The sequence below is a fragment of the Bombina bombina genome, chromosome 2 (assembly GCF_027579735.1).
Source record: "Bombina bombina isolate aBomBom1 chromosome 2, aBomBom1.pri, whole genome shotgun sequence".
Taxonomy (NCBI): Eukaryota; Metazoa; Chordata; class Amphibia; order Anura; family Bombinatoridae; genus Bombina; species Bombina bombina.
In genome coordinates, this window is record NC_069500.1 from 1,068,312,198 (window position 1) to 1,068,325,808 (window position 13,611).

At 41.7% G+C, this 13,611-nt stretch overlaps 1 protein-coding gene across 1 annotated transcript in view; it reads right to left on the reverse strand.

The window, feature by feature from the left end:
- The window catches only part of TBC1D9 (TBC1 domain family member 9), a 512,458-nt gene that overhangs the window by 160,091 nt on the left and 338,756 nt on the right, over positions 1–13,611 (reverse strand). Inside the window, exon 11 of the mRNA XM_053703695.1 lies at positions 1,207–1,324. Within this exon, the coding sequence (XP_053559670.1) occupies positions 1,207–1,324 (118 nt within the window). The remainder of the gene's footprint in view (positions 1–1,206; positions 1,325–13,611) is intronic.

The following is a 13,611-nucleotide window of genomic DNA, read 5'->3' on the forward strand; positions in this document are numbered from 1 at the left end:
AGTTTGCTTTATGTGCATCTTAAAAGGTAAAATGTATTTTTTCTTTCCTTTCTTTTTTGCTAAACTTCTAGCGTTCAGTACTTAAAAACCTCTGATCTCAGTTTTGTCCATAAAGTGTATCCATCTACTATTTTGAATTTATGAGCTTTTAGTTTTCCTTCACCACTACTGAACAACTAACATATTAAGATTAAGTGACATATTGAAATATAAATTAAGTCAAAATTAGACTGTGATGATTCAGATAGAGCATACAATTCAATTTGTATCCTTTATTGAGGAGTAAACCTAGGTAGGCTCAAGAGCAGAATTGCACTCCTAGGAAGTTGCTGAACACATTGAATGAGCCAACGACAATAGGCACATATGTGCAGCCACCAATCACCAGCTAGTTCCTGAGCTTTCCTAGGTAAACTCTTCAACCACGAATAGCAAAAGAACAAAGAAAATTTGATAATGGAATCAAATTGGAGAATTGCTTATTACTGCAGGTTCTAACAAAATCATTTAAAAGTTTAATTTTGACTTTACTGTCCCTTTTAAGGGACAATCTACATTTATTGTTTAAAAAGATAGATAATCCCTTTATTATCCATTCCCCTGATTTGCATAACCAACACTGTTATATTAATGTACTTTTAACCTCTGTGATTATTTTGTATATAAGCCTCTTTTGACAGCCCCCTGATCACATGGCTATTTATTTATTATCTATTGACTTGCATTTTAGCCAATTAGTGCAGTGTCAGCCACAACCCACAGGCGTTGCCACAATGTTATCTATATGGCCCACATGGATTAGCAGTCTCCTCTTGTGAAAAGCAAATAAAAATGCATGTGATAAGAGGCTGTCTGTAGTGGCTTAGAAACAGGCAGACATTTAGAGATTTAAATATTATAAAGTATATTAATATAAGAATGTTGGTTGTGCAAAGCTGAGGAATAGGTAGTAAAGGCATTATCTATCTTTTTAAACAATAACATTTTTGTGTTGACTGTCCCTTTAAGCTCAAAATGTTACTATAAATTGAATTTTACTTATTTAGATATTTCCTTGTTACTTTAGTTATGTTTATATAGTAGTACTATAAAGTAATTGCAAAGACAATAGTAAAATGAATGGTTTGGGGATCTTTATTAGTGACATATATAATCATAGCTAAATACATAAAACGTCAAAATATTGTCCTCTGTTTGTCAACTTACCAACGACCCTTGTATTATAGTAATCAGGAAGCATACGCTCACATAGAGCAACCAGCAGCCAAAATGCCTCCTCCTCTTTGGCATATAGAAGCAGAACTGATGTGACTATATTCATGGCCTACAAGACATAGCATAAAAAATATCATTAAAAAGGTCTTCAAAATAAACTTGGTAATACAGGATCATTTGCATATGTTTTGACTGATATTTTTGCAAATACAATAATATAAACCCTTTTATGCTTTGTTGGTATGTCTAAAGCCTGGCTTCCGCCTCTCAAACAACATGACCTCTTTCTCTTGATCACAACAACATAAGAGTGGGCCCTGTCTATACACAAACCTCATTGGTTAACCTGATTAAGCAATCAGATTATTTATTTTTTTAATAAGGGAATCCTAAGAAATATTAGCTGGTCAGAAGAGACTAAAGATTCTTTAACGGGACTTCAAATAAGACAAATTAATTATTTTTTTGTAATTTAGGGTATGGTTTGGGAGGGAGGTCTTGTGGGATATTTGTGACGGTGGAGGTAAAAATGTATAATATGATTAAATTAGAAAGATGCTTAAAAATTGCATGCTCTATCTGAATCATAAAAGAAAAAAATGTTGGTTTGTGTCCCTTTAAAATTAAAATGTTTATAAATAAGTTTTATTTAACTTTATTTTGAAATAGCTGGCTTTTCCTGTTGTATCCTCACCTATACTTAAAATTTCAGTATTTAAGAATTGGCAATATTAAAGCTATGTTAACAAGAAGGTGCAGAAAAATGTACATTTCCAAATGTTCATTTTCAATTGCACTTGCTATTGTGTAATCAGACAGAGATAAGATAAGGAGATCATATAGAGAGGAAAAAAAAACATAATTTATACTTACCTGATAAATGTATTTCTCTTGTGTTGTATCAAGTCCACGGATTCATCCTTACTTGTGGAATATTCTCCTCCCCTACAGGAAGTGGCAAAGAGAGCACCCACAGCAGAGCTGTCTATATAGCTTCCCCCTTAGCTCCACCCCCCAGTCATTCGACCAAAGGCTAGGAAGAAAAAGGAGAAACTATAGGGTGCAGTGGTGACTGAAAGTTTTAAAATAAAAATATATATGCCTGTCTTAAAAAACAGGGCGGGCCGTGGACTCGATACATCACAAGAGAAATAAATTTATCAGGTAAGTATAAATTATGTTTTCTCTTGTAAGATGTATCGAGTCCACAGATTCATCCTTACTTGTGGGATACCAATACCAAAGCTTTAGGACACGGATGAAGGGAGGGACAAGACAGGGACCTTAAACGGAAGGCACCACTGCTTGTAGAACCTTTCTCCCAAAAATAGCCTCCGAAGAAGCAAAAGTATCAAATTTGGAAAATTTGGAAAAAGTATGAAGCGAAGACCAAGTCGCCGCCTTACAAATCTGTTCAACAGAAGCCTCATTTTTAAAAGCCCATGTGGAAGCCACTGCTCTAGTAGAATGAGCAGTAATCCTTTCAGGAGGCTGCTGTCCAGCAGTCTCATAGGCCAAACGGATGATGCTTTTCAGCTAAAAGGAAAGAGAGGTAGCCGTAGCCCTTTGACCTCTCCGTTTACCAGAATAAACAACAAACAATGAAGATGTTTGACGGAAATCTTTAGTTGCTTGTAAGTAGAACTTTAAAGCACGAACCACATCAAGATTGTGTAACAGATGTTCCTTCTTTGATGAAGGATTAGGACACAGAGAAGGAACAACAATCTCTTGATTGATATTCTTATTAGAAACAACCTTAGGATGAAACCCAGGTTTAGTATGCAAAGCCACCTTATCTGCATGGAAAACCAGGTAAGGGGAATCACAATGTAAAGCAGATAGCTCAGAAACTCTTTGAGCCGAAGAGATAGCTACTAAAAACAAAACTTTCCAAGATAGAAGCTTAATATCTATGGAATGCATATGTTCAAACGGAACCCTTTGAAGAACTTTAAGAACTAAGTTTAGGCTCCATGGCGGAGCAACAGGTTTAAATACAGGCTTGATTCTGACCAAAGTCTGACTAAATGCTTGAACGTCTGGAACATCTGCCAGACGTTTGTGTAGTAAAATAGACAAAGCAGATATTTGTCCCTTAAGGGAACTAGCTGATAATCCCTTCTCCAAACCTTCTTGGAAAAAAGACAATATTCTAGGAATCCTAATCTTACCCCACGAGTAACCTTTGGATTCACACCAATAAAGATATTTGCGCCAAATCTTATGATAGATCTTCCTGGTGACAGGCTTTCTAGCCTGAATCAGGGTATCAATGACCGACTCAGAGAAACCACGCTTTGATAGAATCAGGCGTTCAATCTCCAAGCAGTCAAACGCAGAGAAATTAGGTTTGGATGAGTGAACGGACCTTGGATTAGAAGGTCCCGCCTCATTGGCAGAGTCCCCGGTGGAACCGAGGACATGTCCACTAGGTCTGCATACCAAGTCCTGCGTGGCCACGCAGGTGCTATCAGAATCACAGAAGCTCTCTCCTGCTTGATTCTGGCAACCAGACGTGGAAGGAGAGGAAACGGTGGAAATACATAGGCCAGACTGAAGGACCAAGGCACTGCTAGAGCATCTATCAGTACCGCCTTGGGATCCCGGGACCTGGACCGTAGCGAGGAAGTTTGGCTTTCTGACGAGACGCCATCAGATCCAATTCTGGTGTGCCCCATAGCTGAATCAGCTGGGCAAATACCTCCGGATGGAGTTCCCACTCCCCCGGATGAAAAGTCTGACGACTTAGAAAATCCGCCTTCCAATTTTCCACTCCTGGGATGTGGATTGCTGAGAGATGGCAAGAGTGATCCTCTGCCCATCGGATTATTTTGGTTACCTCCATCATCGCTAGAGAACTCCATGTTCCTCCTTGATGATTGATATAAGCTACAGTTGTGATGTTGTCCGACTGAAACCTAATGAATTTGGCCGCAGCTAGCTGAGGCCACGCCTGAAGTGCATTGAATATCGCTCTCAATTCTAGAATGTTTATCGGAAGGAGAGTTTCCTCCCGAGACCATAAGCCCTGTGCTTTCAGGGAGTTCCAGACTGCACCCCAGCCTAGCAGGTTGGCATCTGTCGTTACAATGAGCCACTCTGGCCTGAGGAAACATATTCCCTGAGACAGGTGGTCCTGAGACAACCACCAGAGAAGAGAATCTCTGGTCTCCTGGTTCAGATGCAGTTGAGGAGATAAATCTGCATAATCCCCATTCCACTGTTTGAGCATGCATAGCTGCAGTGGTCTGAGGTGTAGGCGGGCAAAAGGAACTATGTCCATTGCCGCTACCATGAGACCGATTACCTCCATACACTGAGCCACTGATGGCCAAGGAATGGAATGAAGAGCTCGGCAAGTGGTTAAGAGTTTTAAGTTTCTGACCTCCGTCAGAAATATTTTCATTTCTACCAAGTCTATCAGAGTCCCTAGGAAGGAAACTCTTGTAAAAGGGAAGAGAGAACTCTTTTTTTATGTTCACCTTCCACCCGTGAGATCTCAGAAAAGCCAACACGATGTCCGTGTGGGACTTGGCTAGCTGAATTAAGATGTCGTCTAGATAAGGCGCCACTGCTATGCCCCGTGGTCGTAGAACAGCCAGAAGGGACCCTAGCACTTTTGTGAAAATTCTGGGAGCCGTGGCCAACCCGAAGGGAAGGGCCACAAACTGGTAATGCCTGTTTAGAAAGGCGAATCTGAGGAATTGATGATGATCTCTGTGAATAGGGATGTGTAGATACGCATCCTTTAAGTCCACGGTAGTCATATATTGACCCTCCTGGATCAGAGGTAGAATAGTCCGAATAGTCTCCATCTTGAATGATGGAACTTCGAGGAACTTGTTTAGAATTTTGAGATCCAAGATTGGTCTGAAAGTTCCCTCTTTCTTGGGAACTACAAACAGGTTTGAATAAAACCCTAGCCCCTGTTCCTCTTTTGGGACTGGGCGGATCACTCCCATGGTATGTAGGTCTTCTACACAGCGTAAGAACGCCTCTCTCTTTGTCTGGTTTACAGACAATCGAGAAATGTGAAATCTCCCCCTTGGAAGGGAGCCCTTGAATTCCAGAAGATATCCCTGGGACACAATTTCTAAAGCCCAGGGATCCTGAACATCTCTCGCCCAAACCTGAGCGAAGAGAGAGTCTGCCCCCTACTAGATCCGGTCCCAGATCGGGGGCTACCCCTTCATGCTGTCTTAGAGGCAGCTGCAGGCTTCTTGGCCTGTTTAACCCCTTGTTCCAAGCCTGGTTAGGTCTCCAGACTAACTTGGATTGGGCAAAATTCCCCTCTTGCTTTGTAGCAGAGGAAGCTGAAGCGGGACCACTTAAAGTTCCGAAAGGAACGAAAATTATTTTGTTTGGTCCTCATCTTATTTGATCTATCCTGAGGGAGGGCATGACCTTTCCCTCCAGTGATGTCTGAAATAATCTCTTTCAGTTCAGGCCCGAATAGGGTCTTACCCTTGAAAGGAATGTTCAAAAGTTTAGACTTAGATGACACATCAGCAGACCAGGACTTAAGCCATAAAGCTCTGCGTGCTAAAATGGCAAAACCTGAATTCTTTGCCGCTAATTTAGCCAGTTGAAAAGCGGCATCTGTAATAAAAGAATTAGCCAACTTAAGGGCCTTAATTCTGTCCATAATTTCCTCTAATGGAGTCTCCATTTGAAGAGCCTCTTCTAGAGCCTCAAACCAGAAAGCAGCTGCAGTTGTTACAGGAACAATGCATGCAATAGGTTGGAGAGAAAAACCTTGATGAACAAAAATTTTCTTCAGGAGACCCTCTAATTTTTTATCCATAGGATCTTTGAAAGCACAACTGTCCTCAATAGGTATAGTTGTACGCTTAGACAGAGTAGAAATAGCTCCCTCCACCTTAGGAACTGTCTGCCATGAGTCCCTTTTGGTGTCAGATATGGGGAACATTTTCTTAAAAACAGGAGAGGGAGTGAACGGAATACCTGGTCTATCCCACTCCTTAGCAATAATATTCACAATCCTCTTAGGGACTGGAAAAACATCAGTGTAAACAGAAACCTCTAAGAATCTATTCATTTTACACAATTTCTCTGGGACCACTATAGGGTAACAATCATCTAGAGTTGCTAATACCTCCCTAAGCAATAAGCGGAGGTGTTCAAGCTTAAATTTAAAGGCCGTCATATAAGAATCTATCTGAGGAAGCATCTTTCCTGAATCAGAAATTTCTCCCTCAGATAACAAATCCCTCGCCCCTTCAGAGCATTGTGAGGGCATATCAGATAAGGCTACTAAAGCGTGAGACGGCTCAGCATTTTTCCTTAATCCAGAGCTGTCCCGCTTTCCTTGTAAACCAGGCAGTTTGGATAAAACCTCAGTGAGGGTTGTATTCATAACTGTGGCCATGTCTTGTAAAGTAAATGAATGTGACGCACTAGAGGTACTTGGTGTCACTTGTGCGGACGTTACTGGTTGTGACACTTGGGGAGAGCTAGATGGTGAACCCTCTTTTACTCCTGACTGAGAATCATCTATTGCCCTATCTTTAAGTGCTAATATATGTTCTTTACAATTTATAGACATATCAGTACAATTGGGACACATTCTAAGAGGGGGTTCCACAATGGCTTCCAAACATATTGAACAAGGATTTTCCTTGGTGTCAGACATGTTAAACAGGCTAGTAATGTAACAAGCAAGCTTGGAAAACACTGTAATCAAAGTAAATAACACTTAGAAATAAAACGGTACTGTGCCTTTAAGAGAAAAAAAGCTGCACAAGTTCTGCAAAACAGTGTAAAAAAGCAGTAAACTTAACAAAATGTTTACAGTAGTATCTTATAGCCTTAATAACTTTGCACAGCTATGCAAATAAACGATTAACCCCTTAATGGCAAAACCGGATTGAAAAAACGGCAAAACCGGTAAAAAAGACTTCCAGCACCTTGCCACAGCTCTGCTGTGGCGCCTACCTGCCCTTCAGAACGATTTGTGGGGAAAAAATCTCCTTTACAGCCCTCAAACACAGCAGGAACCTCTATAGAAGCAGTTGGATGCCTTTAAGGAAAGAAACTGCACAACTGAGGCACGAAAATAGGCCCCTCCCACCTCACCCGATCTTTTGAGGCCTATTAGAAAAACACCTGAGTGTCTCTTAATTAACCATGTGGGTTAAAAAACCCTAACACAAGCCACAATGACCCCTTTAGTCCCTTCAAAAAACGTTATAATTGCATCATTTACTGAACAAACAAAAACGTTTTTTCCTAACAGTAACACCAGTAACAAATGAGCCCTTCAAGCAAGCTGAAATTCCTATCCAAGTGTCTGAATAAAGCTTACCCTTCCCTCATGGGAATATTGGCAGCCTTTTCTAGAACAAACACAGTCTGTCTAGAAAACTATAAACTGAACATACCTCATATGCAGCATAACATGCAAACCGTTCCCCCAACTGAAGTTTTCCTGTACTCTTCAGCCCTTGTGAGAACAGCAGTGGATCTTAGTTACAAAGTGCTAAAATCATAATCCTCCTTGCAGAAATCTTCATCTCTTTTCTGCCAGAGATTAAATAGTACACACCGGCACCATTTAAAATAACAAACTAACATTTTTGTCACCACACTCGCTCTGCACTTCCTAGTTACTTAGAGTAGGCAAAGAGAATGACTGGAGGGTGGAGCTAAGGGGGGAGCTATATAGACAGCTCTGCTGTGGGTGCTCTTTTTGCCACTTCCTGTAGGGGAGGAGAATATTCCACAAGTAAGGAATATTGGACTCGATACATCTTACAAGAGAAATAAGGATGTCTGCTCTCTAAGAATTTCAACCTATTTATATGGGTTACAATTTCAAATAGCAAAAACAGTTATTTAATATACAAATAAAAACCCAAAGGAGCTAATTACCATACATTTCATACTCAGCAGTTCGTATAACAAATCATCAGAAACACAATAAGGGAAAACAATTTTACAGTACAGATGTTATTGATTGTACAACCAGATAAGAATATTAACCACTAACCACAGTAGAATTGCATAATCAAGTAAATGCATAATAAAAAGACAATGCAAATGAAAGTTAATTTAAATTTCAAATGAGTAGTAGATTTCGGACAAATTTTAAAGTTAATTCTATTTTCCCTCCCACTGCATCAAGTGACAGCCATCAGCCAATCACAAAATGCATTTATGTATATTCTGTGAATTCTTGCACATGCTCAGTAGGAGCTGGTGCCTCAGAAAATTTGCAAATAAAATACTGTGCTCAATGAAGGCTGAAACGATCGTCTGGGGTTGCTATGTTCCTTGTTCAGAGGACAATTGCCTGGTATTTCAGGACTGTATTGACCTTGCTAGTCGGGATCAGACTGATATACTTCAGGAAAGTTCTCCTCTGTAGGGCTAAAAGAGGTTGCTACTAGGTGGTAACTCCCCATAATACAAGCTACTGAGCTGTTGTCCGTTCTCTTTTTATATGCATTTGTATTATGACCATGGGGATGTCTCCCTAAGGGTGATGGGGTAAACCCAGATATGGACTCCTTGCCCAATGTGCTTAGCGGAATATAACTGCACCTCACTGATGAGGCCCAATAAAGGCTGAAACAATCATCTGTCTCTTTAAAAGGGACATAAAATTCAGAGTACGTCATTTTAAATGGACTTGGAACACAAATTTTTTCTTTCATGATTCAGATAGAGAATAAAATTTTAAACAACATTCCAATTTACTTATATTATCTAATTTGCTTCATTCTTTACATATCCTTTGATGAAGAAATAGCAATGCACATGGGTGAGCCAATCACACAATACATCTATGTGCAGTCACTTATCAGTAGCCAGTGAGCATACTTAGATATGCTTTCCAACAAAGGATACCAAGAGAATGAAGCAAATTAAACAATAGAAGTAGAGTGACCATATTGCTGCTTTAAAAAGGTACACATATGAAAAATACATGTCAGGGTTCTAATACAAAACATTTCTTTAAACAGCCCTGACATGTATTTTTCATATGTGTCCCTTTTTAAAGCGGCAATATGGTCACCCTAAATAGAAGTAAATTGGAAAGTTGTTTAAAATTGCATGTTCTATCTAACTCAAGAAAGAAAAAATTTAGTTTTCATGTCCCTTTAAGTACATATCCTCAGCAGCAGCAAAACAGTACTGTGAGCTAGCTGATGATTGTGGCTATGCACATATGTCTCTTTTCTTTGGCTCACAATTGTTTTCATCTAGCTTTTGCAAGAGTGAAACACGGTTATTTGCAAGCAACGGTGCAATAATTAATCCCTTAACGACTAAGGACATGCCAGGCACGTCCTACAAAAAGTGTCAGTTAATGACCAAGGACGTGCCTGGCACGTCCTCTGGGGTTTCAAGCGATGGAAGCGATTGTGATCGCTTCCAGCTGCTTTCAAGGTATTGCAGTAATGCCTCGATATTGAGGCATCACTGCAATACCATTTTTTACCCACCGATACAGAGAGAGCCATTTTGTGGCACTCTCTGCATCGACCAGCAATGGTGCCAATCGTTGGTGGGTGGGAGTCATAGCAGGGAGGCGGGTGAGCTGCTCATAGCTGGATTACTTCCAGATCCTCTTCATCCAGTGCACGCGAGTGGTTGGGAGCTCGCTGGGGGCGGGTGGGCGCTAGTACATAACGCTCTATTGCATTGTATGGGATGGAGGGAGAGTGAAAGGGGGCGTAATTAAATGTAAAGAAAGGGATCTGGTAGGCTATTGAGGGAGGGGGCAGCTACACTACAGCAAAAAAACAATTTATGCTTACCTGATAAATTTATTTCTCTTGTGGTGTATCCAGTCCACGGATCATCCATTACTTGTGGGATATTCTCATTCCCAACAGGAAGTTGCAAGAGGACACCCACAGCACAGCTGTTATATAGCTCCTCCCCTAACTGCCATATCCAGTCATTCGACCGAAAACAAGCCGAGAAAGGAGAAACCATAGGGTGCAGTGGTGACTGTAGTTTAAATTTAAAAATGACCTGCCTTAAAATGACAGGGCAGGCCGTGGACTGGATACACCACAAGAGAAATAAATTTATCAGGTAAGCATAAATTGTGTTTTCTCTTTTAAGGTGCATGCAGTCCACGGATCATCCATTACTTGTGGGATACCAATACCAAAGCTAAAGTACACGGATGAAGGGAGGGACAAGGCAGGTACTTAAACGGAAGGTACCACTGCCTGTAAAACCTTTCTCCCAAAAATAGTCTCCAAAGAAGCAAAAGTATCAAATTTGTAGAATTTTGAAAAGGTATGAAGCGAAGACCAAGTCGCCGCCTTGCAAATCTGTTCAACAGAAGCCTCATTTTTAAAGGCCCAAGTGGAAGCCACAGCTCTAGTAGAATGAGCTGTAATCCATTCAGGAGGCTGCTGTCCAGCAGTCTCATAGGCTAAGCGGATTTTGCTTCTTAGCCAAAAAGAAAGAGAGGTTGCCAAAGCCTTTTGACCTCTCCTCTGTCCAGAGTAGACAACAAACAAAGCAGATGTTTGACGGAAATCTTTAGTAGCTTGTAAGTAAAACTTTAAAGCAGGAACCACGTCCAGATTGTGTAATAGACGTTCCTTCTTGGAAGAAGGATTAGGACACAAGGATGGAACAACAGTCTCTTGATTGATATTCTTGTTAGATACCACCTTAGGTAAAAACCCAGGTTTGGTACGCAGGACTACCTTATCCGTATGGAAAATCAGATAAGGAGAATCACATTGTAAGGCAGATAACTCGGAGACTCTACGAGCCGAGGAAATAGCTACCAAAAAAAGAACTTTCCAAGATAAAAGTTTGATATCTATGGAATGAAGAGGTTCAAACGGAACTCCTTGAAGAGCCTTAAGAACCAAATTTAAGCTCCATGGCGGAGCAACAGGTTTAAACACAGGCTTGATTCTAACTAAAGCCTGACAAAATGCCTGAACTTCTGGAACATCTGCCAGACGCTTGTGCAAAAGAATAGACGGAGCAGAAATCTGTCCCTTTAAGGAACTAGCTGACAATCCTTTTTCCAAACCCTCTTGGAGAAAGGATAATATCCTGGGAATCCTGACCTTACTCCATGAGTAACCCTTGGATTCACACCAATAAAGATATTTACGCCATATCTTATGATAAATTTTCCTGGTGACAGGCTTTCGTGCCTGTATTAAGGTATCAATGACTGACTCGGAGAAGCCACGCTTTGATAAAATCAAGCGTTCAATCTCCAGGCAGTCAGTCTCAGAGAAATTAGATTTGGATGGTTGAAAGGACCTGAAGTAGAAGGTCCTGTCTCAGAGGCAGAGTCCATGGTGGAAAGGATGACATGTCCACTAGATCTGCATACCAGGTCCTGCGTGGCCACGCAGGCGCTATCAAAATCACTAATGCTCTCTCCTGCTTGATCGTGGCAATCAGTCGAGGGAGCAGAGGAAACGGTAGAAACACATAAGCCAGGTTGAAAGACTAAGGCACTGCTAGAGCATCTATCAGCGTCGCCTTGGGATCCCTGGACCTGGATCCGTAACAAGGAAGCTTGGCGTTCTGGTGAGACGCCTTGAGATCCAGTTCTGGTTTGCCCCAATGATGAATCAATTGTGCAAACAGCTCCGGATGGAGTTCCCACTCCCCCGGATGAAAAGTCTGACGACTTAGAAAATCCGCCTCCCAGTTCTCTACACCTGGGATATGGAGAGCTGATAGGTGGCAAGAGTGAATCTCTGCCCAGCGAATTATTTTTGAAACTTCTAACATCGCTAGGGAACTTCTTGTTCCCCCTTGATGGTTGATGTAAGCCACAGTCGTGATGTTGTCCGACTGAAATCTGATGTACCTCAGAGTTGCTAACTGAGGCCAAGCCTGAAGAGCATTGAATATCGCTCTCAGTTCCAGAATATTTATTGGAAGGAGTGTCTCCTCCTGAGTCCACGATCCCTGAGCCTTCAGGGAGTTCCAGACTGCACCCCAACCTAGAAGGCTGGCATCTGTTGTTACAATTGTCCAATCTGGCCTGCGAAAGGTCATACCTTTGAACAGATGGACCCGAGATAGCCACCAGAGAAGAGAATCCCTGGTCTCTTGATCCAGATTTAGTAGAGGGGACAAATCTGTGTAATCCCCATTCCACTGACTGAGCATGCATATTTGCAGCGGTCTGAGATGTAAGCGTGCAAACGGCACTATGTCCATTGCCGCTACCATTAAGCCGATCACTTCCATACACTGAGCCACCGAAGGGCGCGGAATGGAATGAAGAACACGGCAGGAATTTAGAAGCTTTGATAACCTGGACTCCGTCAGGTAAATTTTGATTTCTACAGAATCTATCAGAGTCCCTAGGAAGGAAACTCTTGTGAGTGGGGATAGAGAACTCTGTTCCTCGTTCACTTTCCACCCATGTGACCTCAGAAATGCCAGTACTACGCCCGTATGAGACTTGGCAATTTGAAAGTTTGACGCCTGTATCAGGATGTCGTCTAAATAAGGGGCCACTGCTATGCCCCGCGGTCTTAGGACCGTCAGAAGCGACCCTAGAACCTTCGTAAAGATTCTTGGGGCTGTAGCTAATCCAAAGGGAAGAGCTACAAACTGGTAATGCCTGTCTAGGAAGGCAAACCTGAGAAACCGATGATGATCTTTGTGTATCGGAATGTGAAGATAAGCATCCTTTAAATCCACTGTAGTCATGTATTGACCCTCCTGGATCATAGGTAGGATGGTACGAATAGTCTCCATCTTGAATTTGTTTAAGATCTTTAGATCCAAAATTGGTCTGAAGGTTCCCTCTTTTTTGGGAACCACAAACAGATTTGAGTAAAAACCCTGTCCCTGTTCCTCCTTTGGAACTGGATGGATCACTCCCATAAATAGGAGGTCTCGTACACAGTGTAAGAATGCCTCTCTCTTTATCTGGTTTGCAGATAATTGTGAAAGGTGAAATCTCCCTTTTGGGGGGGAAGCTTTGAAGTCCAGAAGATATCCCTGGGATATAATTTCCAACGCCCAGGTATCCTGGACATCTCTTGCCCACGCCTGGGCGAAGAGTGAAAGTCTGCCCCCTACTAGATCCGTTACCGGATAGGGGGCCGTTTCTTCATGCTGTCTTAGAGGCAGCAGCAGGCTTTTTGGCCTGCTTACCTTTGTTCCAGGTCTGGTTTGGTCTCCAGACCGTCTTGGACTGAGCAAAATTTCCCTCTTGTTTTGTATTAGAGGAAGTTGATGCCGCACCTGCCTTGAAGTTTCGAAAGGCACGAAAATTAGACTGTTTGGCCCTTGATTTGGACCTGTCCTGAGGAAGGGCATGACCTTTTCCTCCAGTGATATCAGCAATAATCTCCTTCAAACCAGGCCCGAATAGGGTCTGCCCCTTGAAGGGAATGTTAAGCTGCTTAGATT